The 27,077-nt window shown below is 40.7% G+C and overlaps 1 protein-coding gene across 1 annotated transcript in view; it reads left to right on the top strand.

Annotated features, from left to right (window-relative positions):
* Positions 1–26,371, top strand: part of Prcp (prolylcarboxypeptidase) — a 59,053-nt gene extending 32,682 nt beyond the window's left edge. The window contains exons 2-9 of the mRNA XM_090348509.1: positions 904–1,044; positions 3,080–3,181; positions 4,366–4,547; positions 4,956–5,113; positions 5,974–6,143; positions 15,530–15,694; positions 16,602–16,789; positions 25,683–26,371. Of these exons, the coding sequence (XP_090204635.1) occupies positions 904–1,044; positions 3,080–3,181; positions 4,366–4,547; positions 4,956–5,113; positions 5,974–6,143; positions 15,530–15,694; positions 16,602–16,789; positions 25,683–25,899 (1,323 nt within the window). The 3' untranslated portion in view covers positions 25,900–26,371. The remainder of the gene's footprint in view (positions 1–903; positions 1,045–3,079; positions 3,182–4,365; positions 4,548–4,955; positions 5,114–5,973; positions 6,144–15,529; positions 15,695–16,601; positions 16,790–25,682) is intronic.
* Positions 26,372–27,077: the final 706 nt, after the last annotated feature.

Genomic DNA, 27,077 nt, shown 5'->3' with positions numbered 1-27,077 from the left:
GAGGTAATGCCTATTTTAATTCACTTAGTCAGTCTATAAATGTATCTGAACTTCAAAACGTCATGCTGTACATTGTGTGTACAATTTTTGTCAAAAAACAAACAAAAATAAGTGTGAAAATAAGAGATTAGCAGTTCTATTTTCAGCATAATTGTGCTTTTAAAAAAGCTACTCGAGGGGCCCGGAGTTTAGCCTACTGGTAGAGTGCTTGCCTAGTGTGTATGAAGATCCGGATTCGATTCCTCGGTACCACATGCATAGAAAAAAGCTGGAAGTGGTGCTGAGGCTCAAGTGGTAGAGCTCTAGCCTTGAGAAAGTCCAAGGACAGTGCTCAGGCCCTGAGCTCAAGCCCAGGACTGGGGAAAAAAAAATTAAAAAAAAGCTACTTGAAAAAAAAAAGCTACTTGAGTTTATTGTGGTATTTGTTGTCATTCCCACTGACTATATATATATATATATATATACATATATATTTTTTTATTGGTAGTGGGGCTTGAACCCTGGGCCTGGGCATTGTCCCTGAGTTCTTCAGCTCAAGGCCACCACCCTACTCCTTGAGCCACAGCACCACTTCCAGTTTTATGGCGGTTAGGTGGGGATAAGAGTCTCATGGACTTTTGTGCCCGGCTGCCCAGGCTGGCTTGGAATGTGATCCTCAAATCTCAGCCTCCTCAGTAGCTAAGACCAAGGCATGAGCCATCAGCACCTGGCCTACTGAATATATTTTCCAGCAATAACCATATAAAGAAAATACTTTCAAAATTACATCAATATTACTGTTAATACTAAAAAAATGAAAATCAAATTTTTTTATAGTATAGTTGATTTTAATATGAGAAGCACTTTTATGTTGATATCATTTTATTTCATTCCTGTGAAATATGTCACTTGTTTCTATAATAGGTTAATCATTTTGGATTTAGTGATGTGAAAACCTTTAAACAGCGGTACCTAATATCTGATAGACACTGGAAGGAAGATGGTGGATCCATACTTTTCTACACTGGTAATGAAGGGGACATTGTCTGGTTTAGCAATAATACGGTATGTACCAGTGTGAAATTCCTGCGCTTCAAACATTTGCTTTTTCTTACAATAAACTGGAAAAATGTTTTCAGTGTAGATGGCCAGATGTTACTGTTCTTAAAATGTGAAATTCTTTAAAAACAAAACAAAACACGAAAGACAAACTCAGTAATAGCAAAAATGCATGGTAGACAGTTCACAAAAGGATAAAACAGATATATCCAAGAATACCTGTGTATTCAGCTTCAAAGAATTAGAAAGAAATACTTTCCTTTGAAAAGTGGTGCTGGAGCTTAAACTCAACACCTGAGCATTTATCCATCCTCAGGCTGGAGCCCGAGTCACAGCTCCACTTCCATACTGTCCTCCCAGGCTGGCTTCAACACATTATTCTCAGATCTCAGCCTCCTGAGTAGCTAGGCTGATTACAGACATAAGCCACCCGTGTCCAGCGTGAACAAGGCGATACCACCTCCACAGGTACCATGTCACATTCTCCACGCTCACGTTCCTGCAGCTCTTTTTGTTGCTTACTGTTGACCCAAACAAATGCTTTGAGGTTGATAGCCCTTGTTAGGGAATAATCCATTAAAAAGCAAGAACAGGCATTAAGAATGATGTGTGTGTGTGTGTGTGTGCATGTGTGCACGCACATATGTGCTAGTCCCGGGACTTGAATTCAGGGCCTAGATGCTTCTTTTTTTTCTTTTTTTTCTTTTTTTCCAGTCCTGGGCTTGAGCTCAGGGCCTGAGCACTGTCCTTGGACTTTCTCAAGGCTGGAGCTCTACCACTTGAGCCTCAGCACCACTTCTGGGTTTTTTTCTATGTATTTGGTACCAAGGAATCGAACCTGGGTCTTCGTGCATGCTAGGCAAGCACTCTACCGCTAGGCCAAAACCGTGGCCCCTAGATGCTTCTCTTTTCTTTTCTTTCTTTTTTTTTTTTTGAGGGGAGCAGACTTTTATTGGGGGCCCGGTGGGGAGGAATCTCAATCTTTCTTGGCGGCGGCCTTCCGCATGGCGGCTGCTCAGCAACTCGCGCTTCCTCTAGGCGTGGACGTGCGTCCCCACCCCCTTCCTGCTGACCTCGAGTACCCGCTTGTCCTTGGGCACCTCGCGCTGTCCTGGGCGCGCTGCTCACCTCGCGGATCATGTCCCGCACGAACATGGTGTGCTTGGTGAGGCGCCCACGGCGCAGAGCCATGGCTGCCGTTCTCCCCCTAGATGCTTCTTTTGCTCAAGGCTAACACTCTACCGCTTTGAGTCATGGCACCACTTCAAAGAATGACATTTTTTAATCACTGCGCAATCATCAAATCCATTGACACTGGCGCTGGGGGTGCTTTCTAAAGGATTTTGAGGCCACAACGGAGCTCAGAATAAAAGCAAAAGAAAACACAGTGAGTGATTTCCTGGCCAGACATAGGGTGCTAGAGCCAGGAAGCCTGGCGGCCCTTGGTGTCTGTGCTTTGGAGCCAGGCAGCCTGTATTAGAGTCTTGGCTCTGCTACTTAAAAGTTGTATGAATGTAGAAATGATTTCAAGTCCCAGTGTTCTTTTTGTTTAAAACATTTTTTATTGTATTTTATTGTTGGGACGATGTATAGAGGACTTGTAGTTATATTGGTCAGGTGGTGGGGACAGTTCCAGTGTTCTTGTCTGTAATCTCACAGTGCCTGTTTCTACAGTACTGGGGATTGAATCCAGGTCCTTGTGGATAGGTATTTTTTTCTCCCACTTGAGGTCCCTAGTCCTTTCCTTTTTCAGAGAGTCATGAGAAGAATCCGAGTAACTTATCAGCATGAACCTGGTGTATAACAATGAATGAAACATGAATCCGTCATGTGTCTGTGGAATAAGCCAAATCATGCAACTTTTCAGAGAGTTCTTTGTAGGGTTTGAACTCCTTGTTAACTAACCACTCCTATCATTTGAGCCACTTTAGTAGCCAGAGAGTTTTTGCTGGTCTGTGTTCACAGCTATTTTGTATGGTTTGTGAAAGGTGTGATTGGTGCTTTTTTCACATCCTCATTTTAACCGGCAAGCTTTTCCTAGGGGTTCATGTGGGATGTGGCTGAAGAACTGAATGCTATGTTGGTGTTTGCTGAGCATCGATACTATGGAAAATCCCTGCCTTTTGGTGAGCACTCCTTCAAGGTAAGTATATGTTTATCGTAAAGGAAAATATTTTTATTCGTTGTTTTCATTAAAACCAAGTCACTCAGTCTAGGCCAAGTTTAAGGGGAGTGGAATTAGACTCCACCGCTGTGTGATGAATTTCTACATACATTCTTTTGTTGTTGTTGTTGTTGTTGTTTTGTCGGTTGTGATGGTTAAACTCTGGGCCTGGGCACTGTCCCTGAGTCCTTCAGCTCAAGGCTAACACTCTACCACTTTGAGCCACAGTACCACTTCAGGTTTTTCTGGTGGTTCATTGGAGATGAGTCTCATGGACTTCCCTGCCAGGGCTGGCTTTGAACAAGGATCCTCAGATCTCAGCCTCCTGAGTAGCTAGTATTACAGGCATGAACCACCAATGCTGGGAGGGATACATTTTATTTTTACCAGTGATCTTTATCTCAGTTTCTCTGTGGCTACATTGCAGATATTTTAAATATGTCAAGATTTAGAATAAAATTACAACAGTTTGCTGTTAAGTTTAGCTTTATGTTGTGTGTGTGAGTGTGTGTACACGCGTGTGCTTGTGTATGTTCATGTATGCCAGTCCTGGGGCTGGAACTCAGACCCTGGGCACTATCCATTAGCTTACTCACGCCAGGCTGTTGCTGCTCTACCACTTTTGTCAAAAGCTCCAATTCCAACTTTTTGCTGGAGAAGTGGAGATAGATTCTCATGGACTTCCCTGCACAGGTTGGCTTTAGACTGTGATTCTCAGATCTCAGTCTTCTGAGTAGCTAGGATTATAGATGTGAGCTATCAGCACCCAGCTCAGTTTTCTATTCTATCCCATTTGTTGCTGAATGTCACTTATATTTTCCTATTATTTCTACAGTTTCAGTAAGGTCTTTAGTAACTAGCAGCCAATAGAAATTACATTTGAAAGAGGAATCACAGGTGTGTTATATGACAGGCTTGAAAGGAAAGAATATTGTTATACCTAACAAATAAACCTACTGATTGTGATGTGGCCCCGGGGTCTGAGGTGATAGGGACATACCAGGACTGTGCTGTGGGGAATGGAGACAAATTAGAACTCAACTCCCTTCAGACAAGCACATAATGCTTTGACTAGGCATGTTAGCACAACTGCTTGGAAATTGTATTTGAAGAAAAGCTTATGTGGGTCTGTGTTCCTCTCTTTGCCCCACTTTTTCTTTTAGGATTCTAGACACTTGAATTTTCTGACATCAGAACAAGCCCTGGTTGATTTTGTAGAGTTAATCAAATACTTGAAAAGAGCAATCCCTGGAGCCGAAAAGCAACCTGTCATTGCCATAGGGGGCTCTTATGGTGGCATGCTTGCGGCCTGGCTGAGGATGAAATACCCTCATATAGTAGTTGGGTAAGTGCATGTATGCACATAAGTGGATCTAAGCACTTTTCACTGACCATCGAGGCAAACCTAGATATTTGTTTGGGGGTAAGAAATATCTTTTTTTTTTTTTTTGGCCAGTGCTGGGCTTGAGCTTAGGGCCTGAGTACTGTCCTTGGACTTTCTCAAGGCTAGAGCTCTACCACTTGAGCCTCAGCACCACTTCTGGCTTTTTTCTTTCTATGTATGTGGTACCAAGGAATTGAACCCTGGTCTTTGTGCATGCTAGGCAAGCACTCTACCACTAGGCAAAACTCCTGGCCTAGAAATATCTCTTTTATCTTATTGAGATTTCTAGTTTCTCTCTCATTAACATCACATCATTTTTTCTCTACATTTTAACGCAGTGTTGTTTCATTGTTGGTTTCTCCTCTGTAGAGCTCTTGCAGCTTCTGCCCCTATTTGGCACTTTGAGGATTTGGTTCCTTGTGGTGTGTTTATGAAGATTGTGACTGCAGACTTTAAGAAAACTAATCCAAATTGTTCACAGAGCATCCGGAAATCCTGGGAAGCCATCAATCGACTTGCAGGTTCAGGTAAGCTTTAATTAACAGGACTTTATTTGTTTCATTTTTTTTTTAAAGAAAGGATTTATTTTAGTCTAACTTGATAAAGTAAGGAAAAATGGGAAAAGAAAGAGGAGAAACATTTCCTGCTTCCCATGCAGGAAATGGAGTAAAGACTCACATTCTGCACATACTTTTTTGACCTCTTATTTATTAAATTCAACCCTTTGCCTTTTATTTATATTTTTGGCAGTATTGGAGTTTAAACATAGGACCTTGTACTTGTTAGATAAGTGCTTTACCACCTAAACCCTGCCCCCTGATTCTTTTTGGTCTGTTTGTATTTCAGATAGGGTCTTGCACTTTGCCCAGACCAGTGGTCCTCTAACTGATGTCTTCCTTGTAGCTGGGATTACAAATATGAATCACCGGGCCACGATTATTCTTTCATATAGGTCTTGTTAACTTTGTTGCCTAGGTTGGACTCAGGTCTATCTTCTCATATATTTGTTGTTGTTGTTGCTGGTTGTGGAGCTTGAACTCAGAGCCTGGGTGCTGCTGCCACTGAGCTCTTTTGCTCAAGCCTAGTGCTCTACCTCATAATTTCTATAATCCTAGTTCCTCAGAAGACTGAGATCTGAGGATCACAGTTTGAAGCCAACCTGAGAAGTGAATCCATGAGTATCTCTAATTCACCACCTAAAAGAATTTGAACTTGGACACAAATGGTAGAGTACCAGCCTTGAGTAAGAAAGCTAATTAGGGCAGTGCCCAGGCTTGGAGTTCAAGCCCCAGGACTGGCAAAAAGAAAAAAAAAAAGAACAATGTCTTTTATGATACCAAACAATGATATGTAAAGACATATTCACACACTTGTGATTGTCCCGCAGGCAGTGGACTGCTGTGGCTCACTGAGACTTTTCACCTGTGTAGCCCCTTAACTTCCAATGACATCGACCGTCTGAAAGACTGGATCTCTGAAACTTGGGTCAATATGGCGATGGTGAACTACCCATACGAGTCTAACTTTTTGCAGCCTTTGCCTGCTTGGCCTATCCAGGTAACAGAAAAAAAAATGCTTCTCATCATTTTTGGAAACACACTTTTTACTTTTCTTTTTTCATACATATTCTCAAACTTACACCACCAGGGAAATCAGAATGATATAGAAGGCTCCTGTGAGTCAAGGCTAAGCAAAAATCCTGGATTCATCTGCTTACTGTTTGTTTGTTTTTTTTCCAACCTTGAACATGTAAGCTTCTTTGATTTTGCCAATCCTGAGGCTTGAACTCAGGGCATGGGCATTGTCCTTAGACACTTTTTGCTCCAAGCTAGCAGTCTGCCACTTGAGCCACAGTGCCACTTCTGGCTTTTTCTGTGTACGTGGTACCGAGGGATTGAAGCCAGGGCTTTGTTCATGCTAGGCAAGCATTCTACTACTAGGCTACGGTCCCAGCCCTGAGCTTCTTTTTGAGTCTTACTTCCCTCATTTGCAAACTGAGACCTATATGAATGGGAAATAAGACTAATAGTTGCTGTTAATGGAGTAATTACTATGCCTATTCTGGGCTGCACACTTTGTATATGTAATAATTTAGTCTTTGTAATAGGCATATAATTCCTAGATCTATGTAATGTGTGGTTAATGCATTGCAAATGGCAGCTGTTACAGCACTACAATTCAGGTAGCTATCAAGCATTTTAAATGCTACACGCATTATGAAGGGTGACACTCACGGTGAATGGCAGAGGGGAAAGAGCTCATCTTAGATCCACAAGGTCAGTGATAGCCCAGAACGGCCTGCTGACCAGTGTGTGATCCTGTGTTCTCTTCCATGGAACGAGATAGTAGTTGGTATGTGGGGTTGTGTTGAAGACTAAATTTAAAAACAAAATAAAACAAAATGGCGTCTGAGAAGTATAAAGACACATTGATACATTATATCATTTTTAAGTCCTTTTACAAGTGTAAAAACATATTATACTAATTTCAAATTATTTTACTATTTGTCAGGGTTCTTACCATGTTAAAATTATTTATTGGAGCCAGGCACTGGTGGCTCACACCTGTAATCTTAGCTATTCTGGAGGTGGAGGTCTGAGGACTGAGATTCAAAGTCAGCTTGGGCACGAAAGAGTCCGTGAGACTCTTATCTCCAATTAGCCACTGGAAAACTGGAAGTGGCACTGTGGCTCAAGAGTAGGGTGGTAGCCTTGAACTGAAGAGCTCAGGTACAATGCCCAGGCCCAGAGATCAAGCCTCACAACTGATCAAAAAAAATATTTATTGAGGCTAGGTACTAGTGGTTTACACCTGTAATCTTAGAGACTCAGGAGCCTGTTATCTAAGGATCATTGTTTGAAGCCAGGCAGGGCAGACAAATCCAAGAGACTCTTAGATTCAATTTACCAGTAAAAAGCCAGAAGAGGAGCTATGGCTTAAATGTTAGAGTGACAGCTTTAAGTGGAAAAAGCTAAGGGAGGGTGCCCAGGCCTGAGGTTCAAGCTCAATATCTTAGTGTGTACGTGCGCAGTTTTTTTGGCTCATGGGCCTATGTGTGTATATATACATATATGTATATATACATATATGTATATGTATATGTATATTTACATATATACATCTAAATATATGCATTTTATAAATAGATTATATATTATAGCAAGATTTATCTAGCTATGTGTATGTATAGGTATATATATCTGTAGATAGATGGATGGATTTTGTTAAGTTTTTTTCTCTTGGTTTTTAAAATCAAATGCTGGCCATCTTGATGGTTACATTTTGTGAATATGATTGACTCTATAGTTAAAATAAATCTTGGAAATGAAAATAAAATTGAAACGGTAATAAGAGAGCTAGGTTTCAAAAACACCTTCAGATTAACTGGTGCTTTGAACTATTTAATGCAGCTTGTTTGAAACTTTCTTTTTTATTTTGTCAGTCATGGGGCTTGAATTCTGGGCGTAGGTGCTGTCCCTGAGCCAGCTCAAGGCTACAACCCTACTGCTTGAGCCACAGTGCCACTTCCGATTTTCTAGTGATCAATTGGAGAAAAGAGTCTGACAGACTTTAGTGTCTGGGCTGTCTTTGAACCTTGGTCTTCAGATCTCAGTCTCCTGAGGAGCTAGGATTACAGGCATGAGCCACCGTGGCCGGTGACACTTTGTAATTTTTAAAGGAAAGAAGCCCACTTGCTATTAATTTACCTTCATGCACACAGTTACTGTTTTACACATACCAGGCTGGAGGTAATTGTGCACTGAATTGAATATGGAGAATTGATTGATAAGTCATTTTTTAATGACTTGGATCCAAATACCAAGTGGAATCCTATATTATATCATTGAACAAAGTGGAAATGACAGGCATCATTATGCCCACTTGAAGAACAAATGTGTTGTCAGACAATAGAAAAAACCAGGATTTCCTTTATCATTTAAAACAAGGATGCATTGTACTTATAATTTGATATTTTGAATGGAAACTCCTTTGTATAGCTTCTTAAAGATAAGAAAACTTAAAACAGACAAACAAAAAAGCCCAAAAGAGGAATGGGCAAACTTTATCTGAAAGGGGCTGTGTTTAGACTCTGTGAACCATATAGTGTCTGACTCACTCAATTCTGCAGCTGTAGCTTTTTGAAAGAGCCATGGGGAATTCATCAACAAGTAAGGATAGCCAATAATCAATCCTTCCCTTTCTCTCTCTCTCTCTCTCTCTCTCTCTCTCTCTCTCTCTCTCTCTCTCTCTCTCTCTCTCTCTCTCTCTCTCTCTCTCTCTCTCTCTCTCTCTCTCTCTCTTTTCCCCAGTCCTGGGGCTTATACTCACGCCCTGGGCACTGTCCTTCAGTACTTTCGCTCACGGCTAGCATGCTACCACTTGAGCCACAATACTATTTTTGGCTTTTCCTTGTGTATGTGGTACTGAGGAATCACACCCAGGGCTTCATGTGTGCGAGGCAAGCACTCTACCACAAGGCCACACTCCTGACCCATCCAATAATTATTTCTAAAAACAGGGAAGAAATCCAGAGAAATATAGCTTTTTAATATTAGTTGGTTTTTCATTATTTAGAATTGTGAGCAGTTTGATTTTTCTCTCCAGTTCTTCTCCCCCCCACCCCTGTTCCATTCCTGGGACACTGTCCTTGGGCTTTCTCAAGGCTAGTGCTCTATTATTTGAGCCATAGCACACTTCTGGCTTTTTCCATGAATGTGGTACCAAGGAATCGAACCCAGAAGCTTCGTGCATGCTAGGTAAGCACTCTACCACTAGGCCACGCTCCTGGCAACTCTTCATTTCTTTAATGTTCCATTTGAGGGGTTTTGCTGTTGAGTTTTAGATGCAGTTTTTTGGTTTTTTTTTTGTCCTTCACTCTTAATTCCTTAGAAGTAGTAAAGTATGCTTCAAATATTTTATTGTCTTTATTGTTTTGGTTTAGCATAATTCTTATATATAATGTATATATATATTTGTGTATATACTCCATATTCTAAAAGTTGATTTTTAAGGCTAGATAACATTGTCTTTCCCCCATAATTACCTGTTACTTTTATCCATGCACTGCAGTCATTTCTTACTGAAGTATCCTTTTCCTTGACATATTAAGGGCTTCTTTGGGGTTGCTTAGACTGTGATTATAGAGCCCAAGACCTCAGGTACACCAGACAAACACTCAATACCAAGCTGTATCTCCAGCTGTATCTCCTCCTCCTCCTCCTCCTGTGTGTGTGTGTGTGTGTGTGTGTGTGTGTGTGTGTGTACTGGTACTGGAGCTTGAACTCAGGGTCTCCTGCTCTCAGTTACCTTTTATGCTCAAGACTGGCATGCTACTGCTTGAAGCAGATCTCCATTTCCGGATTTTTGATGGCTATTTGGAACTCTGACTTTTCTTGCCAAGGCTGGCTTCCAACAGAGGTCTTCAGATCTCAGCCTTCTGAGTAGTTAGTATTATAGTTGTGAGCTGTCAGCGCCCCTCTGCAACAACAACAACAAAAAACAGTTTTAATTGCTAATAACATGCTTGTGATTCTGGTTTGTACCAGTGATTTTTTTTTTTTTTTTGCCTCTTGCTTGAGCAACTTCCATTGTCTCTGTTTCCTCCTACAGTTAGCCCCTCATCTGAGTTTTCCATTGCCTTTCCCTCCCAATCTTTGAGCTTTAGATCACTTTCTTTCACTGCCCATTCTATTTCTCCTTTCTTGACCTCCTCTCTGTTCTCTCAACCCACTAATCCCTGGAACACTACCCAGCTGGGGACGGCCCTTTCACTTGGATAGTTCCATTTAGCCAGAACTCCTCCTCCTTATGATACACTTCCTCCTTTTTAAAGGGCTGACAAACAGCCTTCCTTTTCTAAGTCTGTAACTCTGGCTTGGGATGGTGAGATAATATGTAACAGTTGGGTTATGGCAAAAAAAAAATAGCAAGTGATTTTCAGTTCTCTCTGGAATTAGATCATTCTGAAGGATCCACAGACAGCCACGAAATGCCGTTTTCCATGTCAATTCAACTATTGATTCTTTTCATTTGTCATTAGGCTTTGCACTCTGACTCCATTTGCTTTCGTTGACTGTTAACAGAAGCTGCAACATTCATGCAGAAATAATCATGGACTTGGCCCAGTAGGAGAAAGAATTGAAAAAGGAAATAGAAAAGCCCTTGTCATTGGATTCTTCAGGCCACATCAGGACCAGACTACTAGGTCTCTCAGCCTGAAGAGCTGTTTTAAAGAATGCTGCAGTCTGTTCATTTTGGAATCTTTTACTTTTTTCTCCTCCTCTGATAACTGAGTATTTTGGCTTAGTCTTTTGAGCACACAGATAGGTATAGAGGAATAATAAGACATAAGAGGGAAAATCTCTTCCGTTTGTCTGTCTTGGTGTTTGATAATGTATGCGACCTCTCTGGGTGGTTTAAGCGGTTTAGGTGCATGCTATGAAAAGGGAGCTTTTAATGACAAAACTAATGTGATTATCTCAGTGAGTGTGAGAGGGGTATTGAAGCCCCAGAGAAAGAAAATCTGTTAGAAAAGCTGAATGTATCTGCTTAATCCTTTCTCTAATGTGGATGGACCATGCTCTGAGAGGAGATTGATCTTTTTTTTTTTTTTAACCTATCTTCTTTTCTTCCTCTTAAAAAAATTCTCTTTACTCTCCTTTTCTTCCTTTTATTCAAATGCTTATCTTTCTAGGTAGGAACACTTAAAGCTTTTAAACAAGTCATTATCTTTACCTTTTCTAGTATACAAGTATAAAGGGGTAAAAGATAGAACTGCATATTTGGGTGTATATCAAATTAGTTTGGATGAAAGGTTTTGTGAATGGTCTATTTCCACACCATTACTGTATTCTTTAAAACTCGAATTATTGCAGTATACTTCTCCTATACTTTTTAAGTGTGTCTTGACTGTTTACTTTTATATTAAGAAAGAAAAAGTGAGTTAAATCTACCCATGTTCAGAGGTCATCCTTACATTGCTCTTCTGTTTTTATAATTTCCTCCTATTTACTATTGCATAGCTGAAACTTTTTTTTGCAGGGGGGGGGGGCTAGTCCTGGGCCTTGAACTCAGGGCCTGATCACTGTCCTTGGGCTTTCTCAAGGCCAGAGCTCTACCACTTGAGCCATAGCATCACTTCCAGCTTTTTCTATGTTTGTGGTACTGAGGAATCGAACCCGAGTCTTCATTTATGCTAGGCAAGCACTCTACCATTAGGTCAAACTCTAGGCCCGTAGCTGAAACTTTTGATGTTTCAATCCCTTCTATGTTCTCACCACAACAGATAAGCTCAGAAAAAAAAAAAAAGTAAAGATAATCAAAGACAGCGATATTTATTTAAGAAGGTAAGCATGAGAAGACAGGCATTGTTTTCATTAGGCATTGCTTACATTGTTCTTTTCTCTTACACTATACCTTTCAAATATACAAATATTTACAGTGGTTACAGATGACACATCCAGGGATTTTGTGTTCAAGTTACAGCTTTGCTACTTCCTTTCTGTGTAACTTAATCTCTGTGCTGTGGTTTCCTCATTGGCAAGTGGAAATGACTGTAATAACAATTACAAAGTTTATATTAGATATCAGTATTTTATAAGGTCTGCTATACAATAAAGAAGAAATGGAGGGTATATATAATAAGAAAAACAGCTTGTTATTATATCAGGAATTCAGATCTTGACCTGGCTAAAATGGAGGTGCCAAACTTTTTTCAGTTTTCTAATTGTGTACTCAGTTATTTCTGAGCTTGTTTTTCCTTTGTATGATTGTGTGTGTGTGTGTGTGTGTGTGTGTGTGTGTGTGTGTGTGTGTGTGTGTGTGTGTTCCTGAAGTTTATACTCAGGGCTAGGCCAGCATGGTACATCTGAGCCACACCTCCAGTCCTGTTTTCCTCTGGGACGTGGGATACTCAATATGTAGGCCTCTGAGTTGAAGTGGAAAAAGTACTCCCTCTCAAGGGCTTTCCTCTGAGTTGTGCTAGCAGCTTCCGTGCCAGCCGCTCCCCTTTCAGCACAAGTATGGCCTTTTGTTGCGATTGTTTAGCTGAGTGTGGATGTACACACCTGTAATCCTGGCATTCAAGGATCTGAGGGAGAAAGATCACAGCTGGCTTGGCCACTAGTTTATCTGCAGATTTTAAATTGGCACTTTTTTTTTTCTTTAAAGGCAGTTCGACGGGAACTACCAAATACCTTAAAAATACCTATTTCCTTTGGACAAGGAATTCTTCTAAGAATGTATCTCAAGCAAACTATGAATACATGTATATAATCATATATACACATGTATGCATCCATGCTTACATATGTAATATATCACATGCATATATGAGTCTTTACATATATATGATATCTATGTATAAATACAAATAGCCTTAGGGTTTTTTGTAGTTTTCTTTGCAATGGTGAAAGATTGAGAATGAACCAGACGGGTGGATTGCTTTACCTGTTTGTTCCTCAACTCCTCATTCTGGGCAGCTCCACATTTTTCTCCTTTTGGTCAGTGTCCTCAAAACTGGATCCAGTTCTCATGGGGGTCTGACATTGCAAGGACGTAGAGCCAGGATTTTCCTTCATCTGGGCATGGAGTTTCCATCAACAGCAGAGGCCAAGTTTCTGACCACGATGTTCTGGGGCTACTGAAACCCAAGTATTGTCCGCTGGTGCCGGCCTCCAGCCATGCTTGTGTCTTCTAAGGAGTGACGGTAACTGCTCTTTACAGAGAAGGCTATTCATGGGACTCCTTTTCTTTGCCTGACAGAGGTTCAGTGTTCCAGCTCTAAGAGGGGATCTAATGCCAGCATGTGAGTCACACTCACTTGCTACTGTTCTTTTTCCAGAGTCGTGGGCACTTGTTACATATCAGCACTTCCTTTTTCTTGCCCAGCCAGCACAGTGACCTGCCTCTTACACCACGCTGTGCTCTGACATAATGCTCTGTGTTCCATTGATCTCGTCTGTAATTCTGTGCTGCATTTGGAAAGAGCTGAGTCTGCTGCTGTTGACCAGATAGAGGACAGAATACCGATCAGCTCTTGGCAATAGACAAGAGCTGGGGATGGGTCCTTCACTTCCATATTGTCTCAAGTATTTCTGATGGTTTTATTTCTTGGGAACATTTTCTGAGAAAAGGTGCTATGCAAATGTTGGGTAGATTTTATTTACTATGAGTAATCAAGGGTTTTTGCAATACAGACATGACACATTGTTTTGACTTTCAAGTTTTACCTGCCAATTCCTTTTTGTTTTAGGTATAATAGATTGGCAAAGCTCTCCATTTGGCTCAGTCCTATTTCTCCCCGTTGATGCTGAACATTGGTTTGGCCATATTCCAGTGACCTCACAGTTACTTTTTTCTTTTTTTTTTTTTTAAAGTTGTTTGGATATCGTCTTCTCTGATTTTGCTCACATTTACTGTTACCAAAAACTTATTCTTTTGGAAAATCAGTTTTCAGTTGAGATTGTTAAAGGCTGTGAGAAATCCTTCTGTCAGAGAAACTGTTCACTTTGCTAAAATAACATAATACTTTGTAAAGATTTTTTTCAATGTATCAATTAACATTTCACAGAATGTTAATTGCAATTCAGGCTAGAAGCACCAACTTCTCCCCACAACCCATGTCCTTGGTTCTTTCCACTTTTCCCTTTTATCTTTTTCTTTTTTCCTTTTTTTTACAATTTTTAATGGGTTTCGTTATGCTCTTTCACACGTTTATAGTGTTGTAATTTGAGCATACCCATTCTCCCATCCTTTCCTTTACCTATCTCCTAAACATTTGGCCTCTAAATCATGACCCTGTTACTCATGCTTTCATCCATCTTATTTTTTTTAAATGCATTTCAAAATAAATTGCAGGCATCTCCCTAAACAGTTAAACTTTAATGACATCAAGGAGCATTCAGTATTTGTTTGTGATGCTTACATTTTACTTAGTATTATTGACTGTGATTTTTGCAGCTAGAATGTCAGGCACTGACATATAGGCTAGAACAAATGGGAGTAGGTGCAAATTGGGAAACTGCAGAATGTGCTGGTAGAGAATGTTTTTAAATCTCTGAATCTATATTATAATTATATAGGCCAAACAAAGTACTTGAATATGTCAAACGGTGGAACTTAAGGTAGGAATCAATCCCTGGAAGAAATTTTTATAAAGTTTTTCATTTTTGTAAAACATGTAGTCCTTCAGTCAGTAAACAGCAGAGGGGGAGACTTTTCTAGAATCCAAGTGAGGTTCTAAGAGAAATTGGATCAGGGTATGGTGGAAGGGATAAGGAGGTATGGTTTAGTTCTAAGCTGGGCAGCAGGCAGGGTTGAGGAGAAGGGAGTTTTGGGGGTATCTTAGAACCTGGAATGGTAAGTAGAGGGGAGTTTGCATACTGTGTGAGTGACTCTGCCTCACTTCTGTAGCCTGGGAAGGTGTTAACAGATTTATTCTTGTCAGGAGCCTGTGGCACATACTTGTGATCCTAGCTATCCAGGAGGCTGAAATTGGGGGGTGGATATTGAAGTTAGCCTAGGCAAGTCGTCTGTCTAACTCCTACTGTCAATTAACTACACACACAGAGAGAAGCCGGAAGTGGAGCTGTGGCCCAAATGGTAGAGTGCTAGCCTTGAACAAAAAAAAGCTCAGGGACAGTGTCCAGGCCCAGAGTTCAAGTCCCCAGAATGAGCGTGTGTGTGTGTGTGTGTGTGTGTGTGTGTGTGTGTGTGTGTGTGTGTGTGTGTGCATGAGCACATACAGATTTATCCTTGTTGGGAGGGGCTTATAGATGTTTTAAAAATTATATTTCTCCTTTGGGTTATTAAGCTGTAATTAAACATTTGTGTATTTATTTTATTGTTTTTAAGTTATTATGCAAAAGGCTTCCTAGTCACTATGTTTAAGGTGTAGAATTGCTATTCTAACCCTTTTCCTGTTTATTGCTCCAAAATGACAGGTAGTGTGCCAGTATTTTAAAGATCCTGATTCATCTGAAGCACAGCTAGTGGAGAGTGTTTTCCAAGCTCTGAATCTATATTACAATTATACGGGCCAAAAAAAATGCTTGAATATGTCAGAAACAACAACTAGCAGTCTGGGATCTCTGGGCTGGGGCTATCAGGTAAGCATGTGTGATTTCTTTGAGCAGAATTTGTTTTTCACTAATAAAGTTGTGCTGTAACAGAAACTAGACAAGATTCTGTCACTAATGCAGATCCAAGTCTGTTATACTTGAGACTAAAGACAAGTTTCACCCTGTGTTTCTCCCTCCCTCCTTCCCTTTTTCCCTCCTTCTTTCCTTCCTTCCATCCTTCCTTCCTTCCATCCTTCCTTCCTTCCTTCCTTCCTTCCTTCCTTCCTTCCTTCCTTCCTTCCTTCCTTCCTTCCTTCCTTTTCTCCCTCCCTCCCTGTATTTAGTCATCATCAAATATACAGGGAGAGTTAATAATCTTTTCCATGCTTCACATATATAAATATAAATAACACATGATCTTACTGTCAAATATAGAAAGATAGGTGAAGTGAAGTAACATTGTAATAAATTTTCCTAAAGCCTCTATGGAAGCATTATACGGACACATGGAGGCAGGAGAGTCTCATGGGACTCTCTCTGAGTCCCTAGTCCTTTATTTATTTATTTTTATTTATATTTTATTGTCGGGATAATGCGTAGAGGGGTTACAGTTACATTCACCAGGTAGTGCATACATTACTTCTTGAACCTTGATCCCCCAGTCCCTATTTCTCTATGTATACAGTAAGACTACTAGTGATAAGTAGTGCTTTCTGTCCAGAGGATTAAGTACCATATTAATGTGAAAGAAGGTCATTTGCAAAAAATAGAGTACATAATCCCAGCTTCTATGATATCTTAGCCAAACTTCTCTTTGACTAGAAAGGGGGGTTATGGGGTTTCAGTAAATAAGGGCCAGAGAGATCTGTTCCGGACAGATCTCTCAGTGACCTGATTTCAAGCGCACTCCTGGCCTCCTGCTCTTTTGTCAGTCATCTCTTGGTTTGCTTTATAGGCCTGTACAGAAATGGTCATGCCCTTCTGTACGAATGGTATTGATGACATGTTTGAACCTCAGTCCTGGGACTTTAAGAAGTTTTCGAATGAATGCTTTAAACAGTGGGGCGTAAGACCGCGGGCCTCCTGGATCACCACCATGTATGGAGGCAAAAACATCAGCTCACACTCAAACATCATCTTCAGGTGAGGTTTTGTCCAATCTGAAGAGAAATTTTGACTGCTGGAGCTACTTAGAGACTCGCTAGAAAGATAGAACTAATATAGCAAAATAAAATAATACACCACGCAGTGCCCGTTGAGTTTTCTGCTGTTATGAGTGTGCTCAAAGTTTTTTTTTTTAAGGCAACAAAATTAAAATAGTTTTTTTTAAACTTCTCCAGTACAAAAATGAAACATCACCTTTTGTTCTTATTATATATTTTAAATATTTATTATACCTTTTTATTTTTATGCTGTTACTAGGGCTTAAACTTAGAGTCTGGCACTGTTCCTGAGGGTTTTTTTTTTCTTTTTTCCTTCTTCAAGGCTAGTATTCTACCATCTGAACCACAGCTCTGCTTCTGGCTTCTCAGTGGTTAAGTGGAGATAAGATTCTCATAGACTTTCCTGTCCAGCTTGACTTAAAACTGTGACTCTCAGCTCTCTGCCTCTCTAGTAGCTGGGATTACAGGTGTGGTCTACTGATAGCCAGTGGAACACAGAACTTTGGAGCTGTTTAGACATAGCTGTGTCTAAGTCATCTGTGGGTCTGGGAGGAGTTACTTGGTTATTTTTCTTGACTTCAGGAGCTTACTTCATGGAGGGATTATATGGATTTCTATCATTCTGAATTGTGAATTCATACCTCCTACTGTGTAGATATGACCCTACTGTGTAGCTTTGTTTCCATTAAATTCAATGACATCTTTGATCTTTGTAAGAGATTTTAAAACATGAGTTTCAGCCAAATACATTCATCTGTCTTATTGGATATAACCATTACAGGTAGATATAATAAATACCTATATAATCTTTTATAGCACCTATAACCTAGTCTGTAGTTAAAATCATCATTATCATCATGTTTATGGGAGACGGGTAGATTTTGTGAGAAAAGTTTCAGGAATAGGACTGGAAGTCGGTAGATTAGAAATTATAGGGGCCAGGAGTTTGGCCTAGTGGTTAAAGTGCTTGCCTAGCATGCATGAAGACTGGGTTCGATTCCTTGGTACCACATACATAGAAAAAAGCCAGAAGTGGTGCTGAGGCTCAAGTGGTAGAGCGCTAGCCTTGAGAAAGTCCAAGGACAGTGCTCAGGCCCTGAGTTCAAGCCCAGGACTGGCAAAAAAAAAATTATAGTTCAGTATAGGAAACTGTGCTTTATAAGAGCTGTGCAACGGTATAATGATCTATCTTCTTTAAGTTTTTTTTTTGATCCTCAGTTTTACTAGCTGTAAAATGAGAATAATAATATCATTCACTCCATAGAATTGCTGTGATGTTGTAAAGAGTTAAATTATGACCAGGCAGAGGTGACTCATGCCTATAATCCTAGCTCCTCAGGAGGCTGAGATCTGAGGATTGAAGTTGGTAGACCACAAGTAGCCAGACCTGGCAGAGATGTTTGCAAGAACATATATCCAATTAACCAGCAAAAAGCCAGACTGGAGGCATGACTCAAGTGGTAGAGTACCAGTCATCAGCAAGCAAATAGAATGAGAGTTCAGTGAATTCAGGCCACAGTACCTGCACAACACAACACAATAGGAAAACAAAACAAAACATTAACCCAGCAGTGTACTCGGCCCAGACCTGACAAACATATATGCTCAAAACTGTTGGTGCAAGAAATGCACCTTCCACCTTGCCCTTTATGTTTTAGTCGCAGGAAACATAGAATTGTTCTCAGTATCCTTTTTCTTTCTCTTCTTCTATTTGACATGAGTCTCAGGCCTCCAGGAAATCTTCCCTGACCCTTCCAGGAAGGATAGATTCCCTCTGTGGTCCCAGCCCTTTGAGGAGATTGGTCTACGTCTATTTACCTATTGCTATCTACCCCAAGAGATGGTGAATTTCTCAATGGCAGCTACTTTCTGTTAATCACCAGGCACCTAGCATCTACTACCTGATTAGCACATAGAAGATGCCCAATAAATGCACATGAGAGGCTGAGGAATGAAGTACACAGCACAGGAAATCCTTGAAGCCTGGGAAAGTTGATTGGCAGGCAGTGTGAAGATGTTCACTTATCTTTCTGTACTTGAAGTCTAATTGCACAAAGAAATCTTTTACTACCAGTTAATAGGAGGGAAAAGCCAATGTAAAAGGTTATCAGGAATGTCATAGGACCACTTTTCTGAGGAAAGTACACTCCTAAAGCAAAAGAGCTCCGATGGGAGCTGTCCGAGGACCCACATGGCAGGTACCTTTGTGTTCAGGTTTCTCTTCTGCTTCCCTTGCACAAGTCTGTGTGCTCTTGCTTTTATTTATTTATTTTTGCTAGTTCCCAGGGCTTGAACTCAGGGCCTGAGCATTGTCCTTGGACTTTCTCAAGGCTAGAGCTCTACCACTTGATCCACATCTCCGTTTTCTGGCTTTTGTTTCTATGTATGTGGTACCGAGGAATTGAAACTGGGTCTTCATGCATGTTAGGCAAGCACTCTACCATTAGGCCAAACTCTCAGCACTCTTGCTGTTTTGATTGGAAAGTTCACTCTGGAATTGTCAGACTGAAGGTGTGTTAAGTAAAATCAGATGTGACCGTATAAACCTGTAATCAAAATATCCTGGAGGGGCCGGGAGTGTAGCCTAGTGGTCGTTTGCTTGCCTAGCATGTATGAAGTCCTGGCTTTATTCTTTGGTACCACATAACACAGTAAAAAACCAAAAAGCTGGAAGCAGAGCTGTGGCTCAAGTGGCAGAGCACTAGCCTTGAGCAAAATGTGGGACAGTGCCCAGGCCCTGAGTTCAAGCCCCAGGACTGGCCAAAAAAAAAAAAAAAAGTATCCTGGAGGCTAAGGCAAGAGGCTTATATTATGTTCAATGCCAGCTTGGACTAAGTAGTAGGAATTTGTCTTCAAAAAAATAAAAATAATAACAATAAATAAATGACTAGTTATAGACCTAGATGTCTTTCTGCTTCTTCCCTGAATTAGCTAGATGACCTTGGGCAAATTGCCAGTTTATATCACTTGGAAAGGATAGTGCCTACCTAACTGAGTCATTTATGGAATGAAGAGATTGTCATGGAAGTAAACACCACGATGGCAGAGATTTGTCTGTTTTATTCTTGGCTGAATCCCCAGTGCCCAATGAACATCTGACACACACACCCTAGGCACTCCGCAAACATTTATTTGTTGGATAAATGAGGCCTTAATAATTAGCAGATATCAATAGTCCCATTCCAGCATTTAAAAACAAAAAACCTTGCACAGTAGTTTTGTGTTCAAAGCCCGGAGATTATTTTACCAACTGTCATTCTCCATTGTGTAAATATAAATTCAGAAGGCAGTCCCTGAGGAGCTGCTTAGTTTTAACATTACTTCTCAGGCAAATTAATTATTGCCAGTGATTAAATAAGGCTGGTTGTTGGGAATTTTACCCAGGCATTCAGAGTTTCTCTCATGAAAGCCAGATGGATTTTTTTTTTCAATTTTGTGAATTTCCCAATGATTGAGTTAGCATGTCTAGGAACAAGAAATTCAAGTCCATGTGCATCTGAGGTTTCTCAGCAACTCCAAACACTGTTGCTAAGCCACTAGGTTGTTTCAGATGACCTTTTAAATCAAATGCAGTTTGCTTATTATGTGGCTGTTGGGTAAGCTTTTTGTTTTGCAAATAATGGAGAGTTTCCTATCTGAGTTGGGCCTGTCAAATTGGAACAATGATGAAGACTATTTGTTCACGTAAGAGAATTTGATGTCTGTGTGGTTTATGTTAAATATTTATCTGGCAGTGAAAACCCCTGTTTTGCATGGGCAATTTCCCTTTTGTTTTTAATCAAACCATAAAAGTACAACTTGGTAATAACTTTTTTTGAGAATAATTTTACTAAGTTGCAATTCAAAGTATTATTTATTAAAAAGAGATGTGTATGATACTAGGTTTTGGAATTTTAAATTGTCTCTCAACCACATGTATACTTAATATATCTTAATGTTTATATTTATTTTCTTACTTAACTTGCACATTTGACCAGATAAATTTGCTCCAGTTAGTATTCTGACTAAGCTTTTATGGGGAAGACTTTCATACTCATTTCCTTCCTTCCTTCCTTCCTTCCTTCCTTCCTTCCTTCCTTCCTTCCTTCCTTTCTTCCTTCCTTCCTTTTCTTCCTTCCTTCCTTTTCTTCCTTCCCTTCCTCCCTCCCTCCCTTCCTTCCTTCTTTCTTTCTTTCACCACTCTTGGGGCTTGAACTCAGGACCTGAGTACTGTCTTTGGGTTTTCACAAGGCTAGTGCTCTACCACTTGAGCCACAGCCGCAGTTCTGGCATTTTCTGTGTGTGTGGTACTGAGGAATCGAACCCCGGGTCTATGTGCATTCTAGCCAAGCACTGTTCCACTAAGGCCATGCTCCTGGCCCGTCATATCCATTTTCATGATTCACTTACTTCTTTTGAGGCACTCAAGTTTCTTGTGCATACAGAGGTATGATAGTTATTATGATTATATTGCATATATTTGTGTAATGTTTTATAGTGTCCACATTATTGTTTATATGGGTCAGGAATGCATAAAACCAAAAACAGTCACAAAAGTGACAGAGTCTTGCTTCTGGTGTGAGAGAGGCAGCAGGTGGCATGAAACTTGAATCATTTATGACAAATGGTAGTGTTTCCCAAACCCATCCCTCTACAGAGTCTGTGCTATCCTTATCAAAAATCCCACAAATGGACAAGAATAGAAATGCAAGAGACCCAAGATAGCTAAACCTATCTTGAAAAGGAAGAACAGGGCTGGGAGTTTGGCCTAGTGGTTAAAGTGCTTGCCTAGCATGCATGAAGACCCGGGTTCGATTCCTCGGTACCACATACTTAGAAAAAAGCCAGAAATGGTGCTGAGGCTCAAGTGGTAGAGCTCTAGCCTTGAGAAAGTCCAAGGACAGTGCTCAGGCCCTGAGGTCAAGCCCAGGACTGGCAAAAAAAAAAAAAAAGAAAAAGAAAAGGAAGAACAAATTTGAAGAACTTAAACTTTTCGAATGAAAGTTATCCCAGTAACAGCTGTGAATACTGTGTCAGTAAATGTCAATTAGTGGAAGAGAATTGGGAGTCCACAAGTTAACTCTTGAATGCCTAGTCAATTGATTCCCAGTGGGAATGCCAAGACAATTCACTGAAGGATAATAGTTTTTGCTAACAAATGATACTCTGAAAACTGGACATTTAATGCAAAAGAATGGAGATTGGATCCCTTTCTCAGTTCATACCAAAACATTTACTCAGAATGGATCAAAGACCAACATAGAAGAGCTAAAACTCTTAGAAGAAAATATAGGAATAAATATTCATGGGCAGAAACTTGGCAGTAGTTTCTTATATACAATACCGAAATATAAACACCAAAATTAAAAAATAGATAAATTGGACTTCATTACACTTGTAATCCTAGTTACTTAGGAGGCTGAAATCTGAGAACTGGAGTTTAAAACCAGCCAGAGCCAGGCAAGGTAGCTCGGGCCTGTAACCTTAGCTACTCAGGAGGCTGAGATCTGAGACTCAAGATTCAAAGCCAGCCCAGGCACAAAAGAACCTGAGACTCTTATCTCCAATTATCCTCTAGAAAACAGGAAGTGGGGCTTGGCTCAAGGGTAGGGGGGTAGCCTTGGGTAGCCTTGAGCTGAAGAGCTCAGGGACAGCACCCAGGCCCAGGGATAGGGTAGTCGCCTTGAGCTGAAGAGCTTAGGGGCAGCCCCCAGGCCGAGTTCAAGCCCCAAGCCCCACAAAATAAATAAATAAATAAAAATAAAACAAACAAACAAACAAACAAAAAAACCAAAACAACAACAACAACAACAACAAAAAATCAGAGCAGATAAATCTGTGATACTCATGTCTCCAATGAACTACAAAAACAAAGAAACAAACAAACAAAAACCAGAAATTGAAGTATGGTTAAATAGTAGAGCATCAGCCTTCAGTGAAAAAAGCCCTGGTACTAGCATGCACACACACACACACACACACACACACACACACACACACACACACGCCAAAAGAAACTTTTGTATTGCAAATGTTACTGTAAAGTTACAAAACAATCTACAGGATGGGAGAAAATGTTTGTAAATGATATATTTGATAGATGCCTTATATCCAGAATATAAAACAAACTTTTGTTGTTGTTGCTGCTGTTGTTAAAACAGGGACTATATGTAGCCCAGGCTAGCTTTGAACTCATGATGCTCCTACCTCAGCTTCTAGAATGATGGAATTACAGGTATAGGCAAGTACCACTATTTTCAGACAAAATGAACTCTGAGAACTCACAAATAAGATGTATACTCCAGTTAAAAATGAGTGAAGCTGGGTACCATGGCTCATGCCTGTAATCCTAGCTACTCAAGAGGCTGAGATCTGAGGATCAAGGTTCAAAGCCAGCCCGGGCACAAAAGGACCTGAGACTCTTAACTCCAATTAACCTCTAGAAAATGGGAAGTAGGCCTTGGCCCAGAGGTAGGGTGGTAGACTTGAGATGAACAGCTCAGGGACAATGCCCAGGCCGAGTTTAAGCCCCATGACCACCCCCCCCCGCCCCCCCAAAAAAGAGTGAGAACCTGAATTGACATTTTTTCCAAATAATGTATACAAATGGCCTATCAGTATATGAAATGATAACATTATTATCTGAAAATGAAAACCACAGTGAGGGCTGAGGGGTAGCCCAGAGGTAGAGTAGTACATACTTGGTATATGTGGGCACCAACTTTCTACAACCCTATGTCAAATTCGCAGTGTGACATAGTTCCATTTAAATGAGTGTGGCTATCATAAGAAAGACAGACTAGCTGGGTGCTGGTAGCTCACACCTGAAATCATAGATACTTGGGAGGTTGGAATCTGGAGGTCCTGGTTTGATACCAGCCAGGGAAGGAAAGTCCATGAGAGTCTTATCTTCAGTTAACCACCAGAAGTGGTGTTGTGGCTTTGAGTGGTAGAGTGGTAGAGTGGTAGCCTTGAGTGAAAAAGCTTAGGGATAGCACCCAGGCCCTGATCTCAAATCCCATGACAGAGAGAGAGAAAGAGAGAGGGGAGCAGGGAGGGAGGGAGGGAGGGTGGGGAGAGAGAGAGAGAGAGAGAGAGAGAGAGAGAGAGAGAGAGAGAGAGAGAGAGAGAGAGAGAGAGAGAGAGAGAGAGAGAGAGAGAGAGAAATAAGTGTTGGCAAGGTTATGCAGAAATGGGACCTTCCTGTATTGCTAGTGAGAATGTCAAATAGTGCAACCCACTTTGGAAAGCATTCTAGGAGTTAATTAAAAATAAAAACCCAAATATTTCGGAAATTGTACTTCCAGATATACCCAGGAAGAATGAAAACAGTTAGCCCAAAAAGCTTGTATTTGATAATCTTTCTTTCTTTCTTTCTTTCTTTCTTTCTTTCTTTCTTTCTTTCTTTCTTTCTTTCTTTCCAGTCCTGGGGCTTGAACTCAGAGCCTAGGCACTTCTTTGGACACTTTTTGCGCTGCCACTTGAGCCACAGTGCCACTTCCAGCATTTTCTGTGTATGTGGTTCTGGGGAATCAAACCCAGGGCTTCATGCATGCTAGGTGAGCACATACTAGGCCACACTCCTAGTCTTTGAGAATGTTTTTAGGAATAGTGTTTATAATGGCCAAAAAGTGGAAATGATACAAATGTCCACTAACTAATAAATGGATACACATTACAAATATTACATATCTATACAATGGAATTTTATTGGTAAAAGAAATGAGCGGTGTACTGACTCATGCTACAACATGATATAACTTGAAAGGTGAAAGAAAAAAATGCTACTCCTGATTTTTTAGTTCAGTTGATATAAAATATTCAGCAAGTAAATCTACAGAGACAGGAAGTGGATAGGTGGTTGTGTGGAGCTGGGAGTGAGAAGAGGTGATGGGAAATAGGGGTGACAGCTGGTGAGCTTGAATTTCCTTTTGGGATGATGAATATGTTCTAGATTGATTGAGATAATGGTTATACAACTCTCAATAAGAATCATTAAGCTGTGTATTTGAAATAGGTGGATTTTGTGGAAAATTGTATATCTCACTAAAGCCGTTCAAAAATGTTAAGGATACAGTCCTGTGCTTTACATTGTTTTTCTCAGATGAACAACCTGAGAAAATGACACTGATCGATGTATTTCAACTACTGAAATATATCACATTAGCTTTGGCAAACTCATGAAGACTAATAACCTAGAAATCATTAAAAAAGTGAACTAATGTAAAGCAGAGATCTTTTGATTAATGCCCAATTTTTTTGACAGTTTCTGGGAACTTTGTTTAGTATGTCTGCCCTATTTCCTGAAGTACTATACTGTATTGAACAAATAATGCAAATGAACCCCTCTCCCCCTCTCTCTTTTCTTTCCCTTCCATTTCCATTCTTCCATGTAAGAGATAATTCACATTTTAAATACAGATATATTTTCTTTAGTAATTAGGACCCAGGAAAAGAAAAAAAAAAACAGCATCAATTGAGAGACTTCTTAAATAGTCAACTCTTATGTTTACTAAAACCTCCTCATGAGCTATCCTGTTATAAATCAGCTGTTATTTTTATTATACAGATGAGGAAACTGAGTCAGGCAATTTACACCGCATAGATTTTTTTTTTTCCCCCTTAGGTGATGAAGCTGGGGTTGGAATTTAGACTTTCCAAGTCCCAAGGCAATCTAGACTGAGTCATGAGAAAACAAACTTAAACCTTCTTTGGACCCCCTGCCCAACATGTTGTAAAACGACAGCAGGAAGCACCTTTTTAGACAATAGAGAAGATGCTGAGGTCAAATCCTCTAGCTTTTACGTTTGTAATTTTAGGTGCCATGCAGGCAGCAGGTTTCTCCTGTTTCATCACCTCATTCATTACTTTGTTCCTCTTTTCCCTGGTTGCAGCAATGGTGACCTAGACCCCTGGTCAGGAGGTGGAGTGACCAAAAACATCTCTGACACCCTGGTCGCCATCCTCATCAAGAACGCCGCCCATCATCTAGATCTGCGAAGCAACAACGCCCAGGACCCCAAGACGGTGCTGGTCGCCCGCTCATTGGAAGTGAGTTACATGAAGCAGTGGATCCAGGAGTTCCACACACTGGCCAGAAGGCAGCGCTGAGCCGCCGTTCACCGGCGCCACTGGGTTTTCTGCACACCTCTGTCATTAGAGTCCAGCGGGGCAGAGGTGGACAGAGGAGAGCCTGGGCCTGCTCACAGACTCCCCTGCCCTGCCCTGCGGGAAGACCACGGTAGGACAACTTCCACCCTTGGTGGACCTCACAACTGCAACACAATTCCCCACTGCCTGGCTTTCCCAGGGGGGGAGTCATTCCCTTTGTCTCTCTACACGCAGGGATTTAAAACAAAATGTTCTCCCTGGTTCTGAGACCCAAGTCTTTCCTTCCAGCCTATCTGTAAGCTTCCCGCCCCCCATTCCTCTCCTACCCCAAGAAGATGGTTAAACAGTGACATAAATGCAGCTGGTAGGATGGATGTCTCATGCCAAGCCAACAAAAGGGGGCCATTCCTTTTGTACTTGATATAATAACTTTGGACTGTGTTGTAAATAAAGAATAAGGCTGGGCCTTCTACCTGTGTGTGTCGTTTCTGAAGCTCACTCCAGCTGTTGAGCATGTCATAGGCGCTGGGACTTGGTAGCTTTGGGTGTGTGGGGGGAGAATCCTTTCTTTTTTTTTTTCTCTTTTCACTTGGCAGCTATTTCTGAGTTCTGGGATATTTGCCACTGTGGTACTGCCTCTGAGAAATCTGGCCTTTTCCTGCACCATGTCTCTTTGTTTCTGAGGTCAGGTTTGTGGGAATTTGGTTAGATTCTGCCAGTTTTCAGAAAATGACTCTGTTTTGCTTTTTCACTTTAAATCTGAACAAGTTTCTACGCCATGGTTTCCAATGACACTTCAGCCAGAAGCCTTTTTTTTTTTTTAAATGGACAGATCAGCTATTCAGAAACAAGAATGGAGTTATATTCAACTTTTTCTTTTAAATAGAAGTTTTTATTGTCTGGTGGTTGTTCCTGCTACCATTAACGCTAGAAGTGTCAGGACACTGAGAGGCAGGTGCACAGTGACTTTTCTGTATGGCTTCCAAACGACAAGCTGACTAATTCATGCAGGCAACATATTTGACATTAATAAATGGCTGAGCCCATTCCTATTTCCAAGGGGTTGGCTTCTTTCAAGCAGTTCTTACACTGAGACCTTTCTTCAGCAGGGCTTTTCTAAGATAACAAATAGGGTTGGATCAAAACCTTTCAGGGACACACAGAAAGACTAACAGTTT

The sequence above is a fragment of the Megascapheus bottae genome, chromosome 16, assembly GCF_031878675.1.
Source record: "Megascapheus bottae isolate mThoBot1 chromosome 16, mThoBot2.hap1, whole genome shotgun sequence".
Lineage (NCBI taxonomy): Eukaryota > Metazoa > Chordata > Mammalia > Rodentia > Geomyidae > Megascapheus > Megascapheus bottae.
The sequence above is the reverse complement of the archived record's forward strand: the minus strand, read 5'-3'. Positions and strand labels throughout refer to the sequence as shown.